We start from the raw sequence: 13977 nt of genomic DNA on the forward strand, positions 1-13977 counted from the left end.
CTTCCTCCTCTGAGTTGCCATCCTCAGAGGGGTTGGCCTTTTCAAACTCTGCCAAAAGCTCCTGGAGCTGTACTTTGGTAGGTTTGGGGCCCATTGCTATTTTCTTTAGTTTACAGAGTGACCTTAGCTCTCTCATCTGTAGATGGAGGTAAGGTGTGGTGTCGAGTTCCACCACATTCACATCTGTGCTAGACATTATGCTTCTAAAAGTTGGAATACTTTTTAAGAAACTAAAACTGGTTCTAGAATCTAATTCAAACTTTTACAAACTTTTAAACTCTAAAAGAGATGCTAAACAGGATCTAACACAAGGCCCTAGCAGGTCTTTTAAGAATTTAGAAAACTTTTCAAATTGCAAAAATCAATTTCTAATGACAATTTTTGGAATTTGTCGTGTGATCAGGTATTGGCTGAGTAGTCCAGCAAATGCAAAGTCTTGTACCCCACCGCTGATCCACCAATGTAGGAAGTTGGCTCTGTATGTGCTATTTCAAAGTAAGGAATAGCATGCACAGAGTCCAAGGGTTCCCCTTAGAGGTAAAACAGTGGTAAAAATAGATAATACTAATGCTCTATTTTGTGGTAGTGTGGTCGAGCAGTAGGCTTATCCAAGGAGTAGTGTTAAGCACTTGTTGTACATACACATAGACAATAAATGAGGTACACACACTCAGAGACAAATCCAGCCAATAGGTTTTTATATAGAAAAATATCTTTTCTTAGTTTATTTTAAGAACCACAGGTTCAAATTCTACATGTAATATCTCATTCGAAAGGTATTGCAGGTAAGTACTTTAGGAACTTCAAATCATCAAAATTGCATGTATACTTTTCAAGTTATTCACAAATAGCTGTTTTAAAAGTGGACACTTAGTGCAATTTTCACAGTTCCTAGGGGAGGTAAGTATTTGTTAGTTTTACCAGGTAAGTAAGACACTTACAGGGTTCAGTTCTTGGTCCAAGGTAGCCCACCGTTGGGGGTTCAGAGCAACCCCAAAGTCACCACACCAGCAGCTCAGGGCCGGTCAGGTGCAGAGTTCAAAGTGGTGCCCAAAACACATAGGCTAGAATGGAGAGAAGGGGGTGCCCCGGTTCCGGTCTGCTTGCAGGTAAGTACCCGCGTCTTCGGAGGGCAGACCAGGGGGGTTTTGTAGGGCACCGGGGGGGACACAAGCCCACACAGAAATTTCACCCTCAGCAGCGCGGGGGCGGCCGGGTGCAGTGTAGAAACAAGCGTCGGGTTTGTAATGGAAGTCAATGGGAGATCTAGGGATCTCTTCAGCGCTGCAGGCAGGCAAGGGGGGGGTTCCTCGGGGAAACCTCCACTTGGGCAAGGGAGAGGGACTCCTGGGGGTCACTCCTCCAGTGAAAGTCCGGTCCTTCAGGTCCTGGGGGCTGCGGGTGCAGGGTCTCTCCCAGGTGTCGGGACTTTGGTTTCAAAGAGTCGCGGTCAGGGGAAGCCTCGGGATTCCCTCTGCAGGCGGCGCTGTGGGGACTCAGGGGGGACAGGTTTTTGTACTCACAGTCTTAGAGTAGTCCGGGGGTCCCTCCTGAGGTGTTGGATCGCCACCAACCGAGTCGGGGTCGCCGGGTGCAGTGTTGCAAGTCTCACGCCTTTTGCGGGGAGCTTGCAGGGTTCTTTAAAGCTGCTGGAAACAAAGTTGCAGCTTTTCTTTGGAGCAGGTCCGCTGTCCTCGGGAGTTTCTTGTCTTTTCGAAGCAGGGGCAGTCCTCAGAGGATGTCGAGGTCGCTGGTCCCTTTGGAAGGCGTCGCTGGAGCAGGATCTTTGGAAGGCAGGAGACAGGCCGGTGAGTTTCTGGAGCCAAGGCAGTTGTCGTCTTCTGGTCTTCCTCTGCAGGGGTTTTTCAGCTAGGCAGTCCTTCTTCTTGTAGTTGCAGGAATCTAATTTTCTAGGGTTCAGGGTAGCCCTTAAATACTAAATTTAAGGGCGTGTTTAGGTCTGGGGGGTTAGTAGCCAATGGCTACTAGCCCTGAGGGTGGGTACACCCTCTTTGTGCCTCCTCCCAAGGGGAGGGGGTCACAATCCTAACCCTATTGGGGGAATCCTCCATCTGCAAGATGGAGGATTTCTAAAAGTTAGAGTCACCTCAGCTCAGGACACCTTAGGGGCTGTCCTGACTGGCCAGTGACTCCTCCTTGTTATTCTCATTATTTTCTCCGGCCTTGCCGCCAAAAGTGGGGCCTGGCCGGAGGGGGCGGGCAACTCCACTAGCTGGAGTGTCCTGCTGGGTTGGCACAAAGGAGGTGAGCCTTTGAGGCTCACCGCCAGGTGTGACAATTCCTGCCTGGGAGAGGTGTTTAGCATCTCCACCCAGTGCAGGCTTTGTTACTGGCCTCAGAGTGACAAAGGCACTCTCCCCATGGGGCCAGCAACATGTCTCGGTTTGTGGCAGGCTGCTAAAACTAGTCAGCCTACACAGATAGTCGGTTAAGTTTCAGGGGGCACCTCTAAGGTGCCCTCTGTGGTGTATTTTACAATAAAATGTACACTGGCATCAGTGTGCATTTATTGTGCTGAGAAGTTTGATACCAAACTTCCCAGTTTTCAGTGTAGCCATTATGGTGCTGTGGAGTTCGTGTTTGACAGACTCCCAGACCATATACTCTTATGGCTACCCTGCACTTACAATGTCTAAGGTTTTATTTAGACACTGTAGGGTACCATGCTCATGCACTGGTACCCTCACCTATGGTATAGTGCACCCTGCCTTAGGGCTGTAAGGCCTGCTAGAGGGGTGTCTTACCTATACTGCTTAGGCAGTGAGAGGCTGGCATGGCACCCTGAGGGGAGTGCCATGTCGACTTACTCGTTTTGTCCTCACTAGCACACACAAGCTGGCAAGCAGTGTGTCTGTGCTGAGTGAGAGGTCTCCAGGGTGGCATAAGACATGCTGCAGCCCTTAGAGACCTTCCTTGGCATCAGGGCCCTTGGTACTAGAAGTACCAGTTACAAGGGACTTATCTGGATGCCAGGGTCTGCCAATTGTGGATACAAAAGTACAGGTTAGGGAAAGAACACTGGTGCTGGGGCCTGGTTAGCAGGCCTCAGCACACTTTCAATTGTAAACATAGCATCAGCAAAGGCAAAAAGTCAGGGGGCAACCATGCCAAGGAGGCATTTCCTTACACTCCCCGTCAACAAGAGGATCACCTTCAGGCTCCTCAACCACATACACAAAGCTCTCCACAACATGGGCCCTGAATACCTCAACAGCCGCCTCTCGTTCTACACGCCCACCCATCAGCTTCGCTCAGCCAGCCTCGCCATCGTCCCATGTATCCGCAGAACCACCGCAGGAGGAAGATCATTCACCTACCTGGCAGCCAAAGCATGGAACTCCCTCCCCGCACACCTAAGAACTACCCAGGACCATCTCGCCTTCAGGAAGCTCCTCAAGACATGGCTTTTCAAGCAGCAGTAACCCCCCCCCCCTCCCCTTCCCCCCCCTAGCACCTTGAGACCCTCTCGGGTGAGTAGCGCGCTCTATAAATGCATTGATTGATTGACACACACATACATACATATATATATATATATTTCTTGACTGTGGCGCAGTGTTGTTCCTGTTGGGCTACTCTGTGTGGCATGCCGTCTTACGTTGCGTCTTGTGCCACATTGTTTAATATAACCTGTATAGTAGTGCTAGGAAGTTGTTGCTTCACACGGTTATGCCTTGTCAAAGAGTGCTGTGTTATTGGGGATTGCTGCATACGAAGAGAACCCAAACTGAGTATGTTCCACAAACAAAAGCAGGACTATACTCTTGAAACTACAGAGGGCCACAGAATGGCTCAATTAACAGTACTGTCTTAAAGAAAAAACATGTAACTAACAGGAATTAAATGCAAATATTTCAAACAATCTTCTGTGCTAAATAAAATATTTTTGTCTTGAGACAAATACTGCACTGGAACAAATGAAGTCTTGCCTCTACCTGTGTTCAGTCATCCCGGTCAAAACAAAGCACTGATAAAGACAATATGTCTGAGCTAAACAAGTGCTATTCACTGTGTCAATGCCTTTTAGTCATGTTGTTTAGCAGCATGACTAAAATTAAAGTTATCAAAAAAGCACTATGTCACAGCCAGTGCTGGCACCACGTCATAGTGAGTTTTATTTTCATGTGAAAGAGTGGGACGAGCAAGCATGGATGGACTGGTATAAGTAAGCAAGAACAGAAGGTTGGGGACGAAGGGGACAGCTACATGGAGAAGTGGTGGAAGGGAAAAGCAGGAAAATGGGTAAAAAATAAATAGCACTTCAATCAAGGCATGATCAGCGAACGGACACCAATTAAATGTAATCAATCTGTGCTTGGTCCCTGCACCAGAGAGAGAACGGAAGTGACATGGCCTTTGCTGGCCATTTAGGATGCAGCAAAGCAGAGTGACACAGACTCTTAACAATGTTAAGCAGCGGCCAGATTACAAGCCCTATAGTGTATACAATAGAGTCTTGCTAGCAAGAGCACATATTCATGTGTTGTCACAGGCTCAACCCTAAAAACACTGGGATTAAACCAGACAGACCCCGAGAAACAAGTCAGCGAATAAGAGGTACCAGGTCATGGCTCACACAAGCTCTTGATACAAGCGTGGCAGCACAGATTGGAAAATTGGGAGCCAGAACTACCCCGACACTTGCCCCAATAAAAACAGGGCATGTACAAATGAAAAAAGGAGAAAGAGACATCGGGTCCCAAGAAGGTCACTTTGGTAAAGGAAAAAGATAAGTGAAAAACTGGAAAAAGAGGCAGCAAATACTGGTTCTGGAATAAACTCAAAGATGGAAAGCACAGATGGGACAGACTAGAGAGAAGGGCGTTCAGAAACTGATTTTTGCAAAATAAGAATGACAGCACAAGAAGCAACAACATATAGGAAAATGGGGAGCTAGACAAGCCTCCAAGACATACTTGACTAAAAAAGAAGTCACAGTAAGAGTGGGGTGGGTAAAAAACAAAAAATAAAAATTAAAAAAAAATAATAAACCCTGGGTGAGACTGCAAAAACAGGGTGAGTGCATATGAGAAAGGAGAGCTCTCTGAACGTTGTATAGCATGTATTGAATTCATGTTAAAGTCCAATTAAAACAATTAATTTAAAATAGTCAGACTTTGCTACTCTTTGAAAAAAAGTCATTTCAATGACAAAAAATATCTAGTTGGAAAACCACAGTCAAAAAACATTTGCTTTCTATTTCGCCCCAACCACCAGTGTGTGGACTTTTTTGTACCCTTTCCTAGAATGTTTCTTCTTGAAGTGCTTGGGGGGAGGTGGAAAGACACGCTATACACATAGGTCTGGCTCAAACCCGAACTATTTGACTAATGATTACTTTCACATAGAACCTCAGCCACTATGCCAACTGACACTTTGATCCCAACATACCACCTATTCTGTTCCCAGCCTTAAATATAATGCTTCATATTATTCTAAAACAAATGTAACCCTCGCCAAAACTAAAAAACTTTACTCTTAACCTAACTTTATCCCCATTCCCTAATTATCCCTAAACTCAAGTCAGCTGCTAACAACTTTGATTTTTACCCAGTGCTTAAGTTGTAGAAGGACAAGAGCCGAGCCCAAACTTTTGCTTAGAAACACACTCTAAGGTTGGGGTGCCAAATATTAAGGTTGCATACTGTTGATTCCACCTCATGACTTTTTAATTCACTACCATGTGCTCCCTGCCCCTTTGTCTCACCCTAGCAGGTTCTATTTCATACATGCATTATTCCAGTCATAATTTTTCTGGCCTTCTATTTCTTGCCCCCTTTTGTGTTTTTTTTTCTGTCAGGGTCAGAGTTTGATGTGAAATAAACAAACATCGGTCCCCCCACAACTGAGTGCTGGTGGTCCCCACCTACAACCACCAGCTCAAATTGCGCAGACATATACCCTCACCTTATACTTAATTTCAAATAAAGCTTTGAATGACATTTTAATGATTTAGTTCTATCTGAAATTCACTGAGGTGACATGGCAGGTTACAGTGAAAGCAAGCATTAAAAAGAAAACCTGTTTATTGCATCTGCTCAAAAGAGGACAAAGCAGCTATGAAAAAAGAATACATTAAGGAACCCTGATGCACTGCATTTGCAAAGAGAGGAGAAAGACACAGACAGTGAGAAAGGTAGATAAATAGCCCTCACCGGAGATACCAGCTTCCGTAAACTGCGTTTATCAATTTGGGAAAGTTGAGCTTGAGCAGTCTTTAAAATGTTTATCATTTTCTCATCCATACTGGAGAGTGGAGTGGCCAAAGCAGTTTCTTCATCACTGTCTGGGCTCAGATCCAGAAGAGATGCAGGGCTCATCGCTTCGTCAAAATCAGAGCTATCTTCTGACGAACTAGGTGTTGAATTCTTCCCAGGATGTGTAAGCTTGCCTGGCACAGAGTTAGCAGAAGAGACTCCCCTTCGCAGAGCCACTTTCCTTATCACTCCAGGACAGTCCATTGCTTGAATTTTAATAAGACCTGGGTCAGTAGCTACCTCATTATCCAGTGTATTTCCAGCAAAGAGAGGCAAGGATAGGTGGTTAGTTCTTGCTACAGTCTGTGGTTTGCCAACAAACGTCCCTACTAGGTCAGAAGGAAGGTGACATGACTGATCTTGCACAGTCACCAAAGCAGAATCTTTCCGGTGTTCAGACTCTCCACCCTCAAGATAATGAGCAGAACCAGACTTGGGCTCTGCCCTGCGATGACGTAGGGCAAAGGAGGAAGCAGAGAAAGTGCTTGAATCAAGGGTTTGTTTTGATTCAAACCTCTGTGGAGCGATGGAGACAGATTCGTAGATCTTCAAATGAGCTTCACTAGGTGTAAACTGTGGGGCTCGTAGCAATGGTGGCCTCTTGGAAGAGTCGGACTTCCCTGGGGCTACTAGTGCACTCTTTGGCTGTGTCGACATAGTCAATGAGGGTTGCTTCAATGGTGCCTGTGTCACCACTTGGGACTGTGGTGCTGCAGGTAGTGCCACAGAATCTTGTTTCAGAACAGATGACTGTGTAACTGCAGAGGGTGCACCAGCAACCTCCGTCAGTAGTGGCAAGGATGGCAATACAGCCAGTGACCGTGTGGGCAACTGAATTGAGGGCTCCGACACCACAGGTGGTGCCACAAAGGATTGTGTCATTTGGGGCACTGGGGACCTTGGGAAATCATGCTGGCTGACATCAGGCTGTGAGAACTGCGGTGTTAGAGATGGATACTGAGCTTCCTCTACTGAAACTGGAGGGAACTTCAATATGGTTTTTGATTTATTACTCTCATTGGTCTGTGTGACAGGGGGGCTGGGATCAGAGTTTATGCTGCCTGGAGAATTCCATCTGAAGGTCGGCTGTCTCAGAATTGTTTTCCGCTTCTCTGGAAGGGTTGAAGGCATTGACGCCATGAACTGGGAGGAAGTATGAATATTCTCAGACATTGCGGATACAAGTCCTTCTGTGGATTCTAGTGCAGGACAATTCTGTACCACCCCTTGCGTAGTTTCAGATGTGGAGAAAACTGATACCAGCCCATGTGTTTTATCTTCCATCAATGATTCTGGTGCAATTGTCTCTACGGTATCCATCTTAAATGAAGATGACACAGGAGAAGCTGGAGTCAAACAAAGTCTGTTATTGTAACTGGACAACTCTGGCATCAAGCACTGTGTGTTATCAGATGTGGGTGACACTAGTGACAACGTTGGTAAATCAGAGCTGGGCAATGAAGGTCCCATTCCCAGTGTGGTATTAAAAGTAGGGGACCCAGTGGTCAAGCCCTGAGGGGAGACAACTGATATTTGTGAGGCATTTATTTTGCTTTCAGAACTCAATGACAGAGGTGTTAAAAACTGTATGTTCTCAGACCCAAGCGAGAAAGGGGGCAAGCCCTGTGTGGGCTCAGGAAGGGAACAGATAGGTGTTCGGTCATGTTGGTTTACTAATTCAGGTGACACTGTTGCAGAGCTCCAGGTGTTGTCTGTAATAGAAGGAAAATTTATTGTTCCTAGAACAGTATTAGAAGTAGGTGATAAGGGTGCCAAAGCCTGAAAATTATCAGAACTGGCTGTCATGGATGTCAAGACCTGCATGTTATCAGGACTAGGTGACACATGTGGTATAGACCGCATGCCATCAGAAATAGTTAACACAGACGTCCCAGGCAGATTATCAGAATTGGGTAACACAGTTTCCAAGCTCCGTCTGTCATCAGGAACTAATTGTCCCAAAGTAATTTTACGACCAGGTACTGAAAGGGATGACTCCTGTGCTAAACCCAGTTTGTCATCTGCACTGATCAACAAGGGTGTGGAGTCCTGTGTGCTTACAGGATCTGAACCTGAAGACAAAGGTGGTGAGTTTTGGGCATTTTCAGAAACACATGCCACAGGTATCAAGCTCCGATTATCTAAATTGCCCGGTTCCCATGGCAAGCTCTGTTCGTTATCAGAACTGGGCAACACAATAGTCAAGCCCTCTGTTTTAGGAATGTGGACTGACTCTAGGGCTGAGTAATTAAACTTATCTGTACTGGAAGATGCAGGTGCAAGACCAGATTTGTCATCTGCATTAGGGGATATAAGTTTAAGTGACAAGCACTGCGTGTTTTCAATGCTAGGTGACACACAAGACACAATCTGTTCGCTATTAGTATGGGATGAGCCCGGTGTCAAAGCTTGCATATCATCAGCATTAAAACACACAGCTGTCAACTGTTGATTATCCATACTAGGCAATGCAAGTGGCAGCTGAACTTCATTGGACATAGAGGACCTAAGTGTCAAATCACGTGTGTCATCTGAAATGAGAGACTCTGGTATCATTTCATGTGCATTAACAGAACTGGACAGCTCTGTTAAGTCTGGAGAATGATCTGACGCAAGTGGTACAGGTAGCTGCTCTTCATCAACATAAGTACATGGGTTTTTTAGTGTCAAATCCTGGGTATTATCAGAATATGGTGACGCAGCCAAAGCCTGAAGAGGCTCATCATCTAAAATTGCATCAGGTTTCAAAACTACTTCTGGCTTTGTGCTGCATTCATCTTTGACATGGGAAAGCATTTCATTCCCTCTTTCCACCACTTCTTGGTTCTCAGCATAGTCTTCAACATCCACTAACGTTTCATCCAGGCTGGGAGAACATGTGCTACCTGCGGCTTTAGGATCTAAAGCAGCACTATCAGGAGAGGCCTTTGGAGGGGACTTCTTTGTTGTACACTGTTCATCATCCCTAAACCTCCGTGGAGGCTTGATGACACGAGAGGATCTAGCACTCACAATGGGCATAATAAATTTACGTATTTTCTTAAGGAGGCTGGCCTTCACAGCCTGTATTTTCTCTGGGGTTTGAGAGGCCACAGGAGCCTGCTTCTCTACTAAAGTAGCCATTTCAGTCTCTAGTGGTGAAGGAGGATGACGGCCCCTGCTGCTCCTCCGCAGCAAAAGTCTTGTTTCAAGAGACGCGGGGAGAGTTTCGGTAGCTGACTCCCCGAGCAATCCAGCTAAGGAGTCCTGTGGCTCTGCACAAAAAGGCTGTTCAGCAAGCGAGATGGCTGGCTCTTCTGCTTCTTGTGGCACATCCAAAAGTGGCGATGCTCCAGGAGAAGCTCCCTCCTCCTTCTTCTGCAAGGGACTTTCAGGTTTAATCGTTTGGCCTATGGGCTGTTTCTCTGTATGGATCAACTCGGCGGGAGAAATGTTTGTTTCATTTAGGCTCGTTTTTTCCTTAACAGGTGGCTCAGATCGTGCCATGCCTTCAGTGTTCACTGTGGATCCTTGAGCACTGGTAATGCGATCACTATCATGGAGGAAATATTCATCCTGTGACACCTTCCTCTTTATTCCTGTTATACCAATGGAAGGCAATGGTGCTCTCAGTACTACACGGCACTCCTTTACAAGTGGGTAAGGTTTCATCATTTTGGCTTTGGACACAAACTTTAGAACCACTGGAGGATTGTTCGGACATTTGGCCTCCTTTCTTGCTCTACGATGGTTACCCCTGCTCGCCTTTGACTGAACTCGTTTTGGGGGCTCCATTTTTTTCCTCCTGGGAACTGGGCTATGTTCAGGAGTGACTGTGATCGGACTGCAGTCCACTGCAGTGGAGATGGAATTACCACTGTTGTTCTCAGAGGTTGTTTGTACAATGACCTGAGGAGAGCGATGAGCTGCACCCCTCCTGGAGCTAGGAGTTCTTCCTTTGGGCTGAGGAATCTCAATGACGCTTCCAGTTTTGGATTCACTCCGTTGCCTTTTCCGTCGAGTCGTGTTGGCAACAACTGAAGGCAATGGGTGCTCTAGCTTGCAGTCCAGCTTGGTCTCGGCAAGGGGCAGATGTTCTGCAGATCCTGCTAGTGGAAAAGCTTTGACATTCACAGACACTGAAGCCAATAAGGAATCATTGGACGATTCTTCCTTCCATGGGGGCTTCTGTGGAGGAGGGCCTAGTGTTTCTTCCTTTGAGGGCAGACGTGGCCGGGTTCTGGCCCTTTTCAATAAATGCTTGTTGCTTTGCAGGTATGTCTGTGGTACTGCACTCTTCTCCTGCACTTCACTAGTTTCTGCCTGTGCTGACATTTCTCTGGCCTTTGCCCGTGCCTGCGGTTCCTTGGCCTTTGTCCGTGCCTGCGGTTCTCTGGCATTAGTATGTAGCAGAGGTTGCTCGTCCTTCACCATCACCGACCATTTAGTCATATTCGTATGTGCGTGCAGTCTTCCACCTACAACACAAAAGACATTTTTTAGCCAAAAATGTTCAAGAGGAAAAACAAACGAAATCAAATTACTGTGGTCTTGTGGACAAACATAAAAGCAGCTTGACAAAGCAAAAGAGCATCACAATGACTATCCGGCATGTGTTTATACAATGAGTTTGGAACACCCTCTGTAGGAAGTTGGCTCTGTATGTGCTATTTCAAAGTAAGGGATAGCATGCACAGAGTCCAAGGGTTCCCCTTAGAGGTAAAATAGTGGTAAAAATAGATAATACTAATGCTCTATTTTGTGGTAGTGTGGTCGAGCAGTAGGCTTATCCAAGGAGTAGTGTTAAGCATTTGTTGTACATACACATAGACAATAAATGAGGTACACACACTCAGAGACAAATCCAGCCAATAGGTTTTTATATAGAAAAATATATTTTCTTAGTTTATTTTAAGAACCACAGGTTCAAATTCTACATGTAATATCTCATTCGAAAGGTATTGCAGGTAAGTACTTTAGGAACTTCAAATCATCAAAATTGCATGTATACTTTTCAAGTTATTCACAAATAGCTGTTTTAAAAGTGGACACTTAGTGCAATTTTCACAGTTCCTAGGGGAGGTAAGTATTTGTTAGGTTAACCAGGTAAGTAAGACACTTACAGGGCTTAGTTCTTGGTCCAAGGTAGCCCACCGTTGGGGGTTCAGAGCAACCCCAAAGTCACCACACCAGCAGCTCAGGGCCGGTCAGGTGCAGAGTTCAAAGTGGTGCCCAAAACACATAGGCTAGAATGGAGAGAAGGGGGTGCCCCGGTTCCGGTCTGCTTGCAGGTAAGTACCCGCGTCTTCGGAGGGCAGACCAGGGGGGTTTTGTAGGGCACCGGGGGGGACACAAGCCCACACAGAAATTTCACCCTCAGCGGCGCGGGGGCGGCCGGGTGCAGTGTAGAAACAAGCGTCGGGTTCGCAATGTTAGTCTATGAGAGATCTCGGGATCTCTTCAGCGCTGCAGGCAGGAAAGGGGGGGGTTCCTCGGGGAAACCTCCACTTGATCAAGGGAGAGGGACTCCTGGGGGTCACTCCTCCAGTGAAAGTCCGGTCCTTCAGGTCCTGGGGGCTGCGGGTGCAGGGTCTCTCCCAGGTGTCGGGACTTAGGATTCAAAGAGTCGCGGTCAGGGGAAGCCTCGGGATTCCCTCTGCAGGCGGCGCTGTGGGGGCTCAGGGGGGACAGGTTTTGGTACTCACAGTATCAGAGTAGTCCTGGGGTCCCTCCTGAGGTGTTGGATCTCCACCAGCCGAGTCGGGGTCGCCGGGTGCAGTGTTGCAAGTCGCACGCTTCTTGCGGGGAGCTTGCAGGGTTCTTTAAAGCTGCTGGAAACAAAGTTGCAGCTTTTCTTGGAGCAGGTCCGCTGTCCTCGGGAGTTTCTTGTCTTTTCGAAGCAGGGGCAGTCCTCAGAGGATGTTGAGGTCGCTGGTCCCTTTGGAAGGCGTCGCTGGAGCAGGATCTTTGGAAGGCAGGAGACAGGCCGGTGAGTTTCTGGAGCCAAGGCAGTTGTCGTCTTCTGGTCTTCCTCTGCAGGGGTTTTCAGCTAGGCAGTCCTTCTTCTTGTAGTTGCAGGAATCTAATTTTCTAGGGTTCAGGGTAGCCCTTAAATACTAAATTTAAGGGCGTGTTTAGGTCTGGGGGGTTAGTAGCCAATGGCTACTAGCCCTGAGGGTGGGTACACCCTCTTTGTGCCTCCTCCCAAGGGGAGGGGGTCACAATCCTAACCCTATTGGGGGAATCCTCCATCTGCAAGATGGAGGATTTCTAAAAGTTAGTCACCTCAGCTCAGGACACCTTAGGGGCTGTCCTGACTGGCCAGTGACTCCTCCTTGTTTTTCTCATTATTTTCTCCGGCCTTGCCGCCAAAAGTGGGGCCTGGCCGGAGGGGGCGGGCAACTCCACTAGCTGGAGTGTCCTGCTGGGTTGGCACAAAGGAGGTGAGCCTTTGAGGCTCACCGCCAGGTGTGACAATTCCTGCCTGGGGGAGGTGTTAGCATCTCCACCCAGTGCAGGCTTTGTTACTGGCCTCAGAGTGACAAAGGCACTCTCCCCATGGGGCCAGCAACATGTCTCGGTTTGTGGCAGGCTGCTAAAACTAGTCAGCCTACACAGATAGTCGGTTAAGTTTCAGGGGGCACCTCTAAGGTGCCCTCTGTGGTGTATTTTACAATAAAATGTACACTGGCATCAGTGTGCATTTATTGTGCTGAGAAGTTTGATACCAAACTTCCCAGTTTTCAGTGTAGCCATTATGGTGCTGTGGAGTTCGTGTTTGACAGACTCCCAGACCATATACTCTTATGGCTACCCTGCACTTACAATGTCTAAGGTTTTGTTTAGACACTGTAGGGGTACCATGCTCATGCACTGGTACCCTCACCTATGGTATAGTGCACCCTGCCTTAGGGCTGTAAGGCCTGCTAGAGGGGTGTCTTACCTATACTGCATAGGCAGTGAGAGGCTGGCATGGCACCCTGAGGGGAGTGCCATGTCGACTTACTCGTTTTGTCCTCACTAGCACACACAAGCTGGCAAGCAGTGTGCCTGTGCTGAGTGAGAGGTCTCCAGGGTGGCATAAGACATGCTGCAGCCCTTAGAGACCTTCCTTGGCATCAGGGCCCTTGGTACTAGAAGTACCAGTTACAAGGGACTTATCTGGATGCCAGGGTCTGCCAATTGTGGATACAAAAGTACAGGTTAGGGAAAGAACACTGGTGCTGGGGCCTGGTTAGCAGGCCTCAGCACACTTTCAATTGTAAACATAGCATCAGCAAAGGCAAAAAGTCAGGGGGCAACCATGCCAAGGAGGCATTTCCTTACACAACCCCCCCCCCAAACGAAAGAGGATGAGACTAACCTTTCCCAAGAGAGTCTTCATTTTCTAAGTGGAAGAAACTGGAAAGGCCATCTGCATTGGCATGGGCAGTCCCAGGTCTGTGTTCCACTATAAAGTCCATTCCCTGTAGGGAGATGGACCACCTCAACAGTTTAGGATTTTCACCTTTCATTTGCATCAGCCATTTGAGAGGTCTGTGGTCAGTTTGAACTAGGAAGTGAGTCCCAAAGAGGTATGGTCTCAGCTTCTTCAGGGACCAAACCACAGCAAAGGCCTCCCTCTCAATGGCACTCCAACGCTGCTCCCTGGGGAGTAACCTCCTGCTAATGAAAGCAACAGGCTGGTCAAGGCCATCATCATTTGTTTGGGACAAAACTG

At 47.3% G+C, this 13977-nt stretch overlaps 1 protein-coding gene across 2 annotated transcripts in view; it reads right to left on the reverse strand.

Annotated features, from left to right (window-relative positions):
- Window positions 1-13977, reverse strand: part of KMT2B (lysine methyltransferase 2B) — a 728361-nt gene that overhangs the window by 665638 nt on the left and 48746 nt on the right. For both annotated transcript variants that reach the window (XM_069201148.1, XM_069201147.1), the window contains exon 3: window positions 6177-10735. In XM_069201148.1, coding sequence (XP_069057249.1) covers window positions 6177-10709 — 4533 coding nt within the window. In that variant the 5' untranslated portion in view covers window positions 10710-10735. The remainder of the gene's footprint in view (window positions 1-6176; window positions 10736-13977) is intronic.

Source organism: Pleurodeles waltl, chromosome 7 (assembly GCF_031143425.1).
Source record: "Pleurodeles waltl isolate 20211129_DDA chromosome 7, aPleWal1.hap1.20221129, whole genome shotgun sequence".
Classification (NCBI taxonomy): domain Eukaryota; kingdom Metazoa; phylum Chordata; class Amphibia; order Caudata; family Salamandridae; genus Pleurodeles; species Pleurodeles waltl.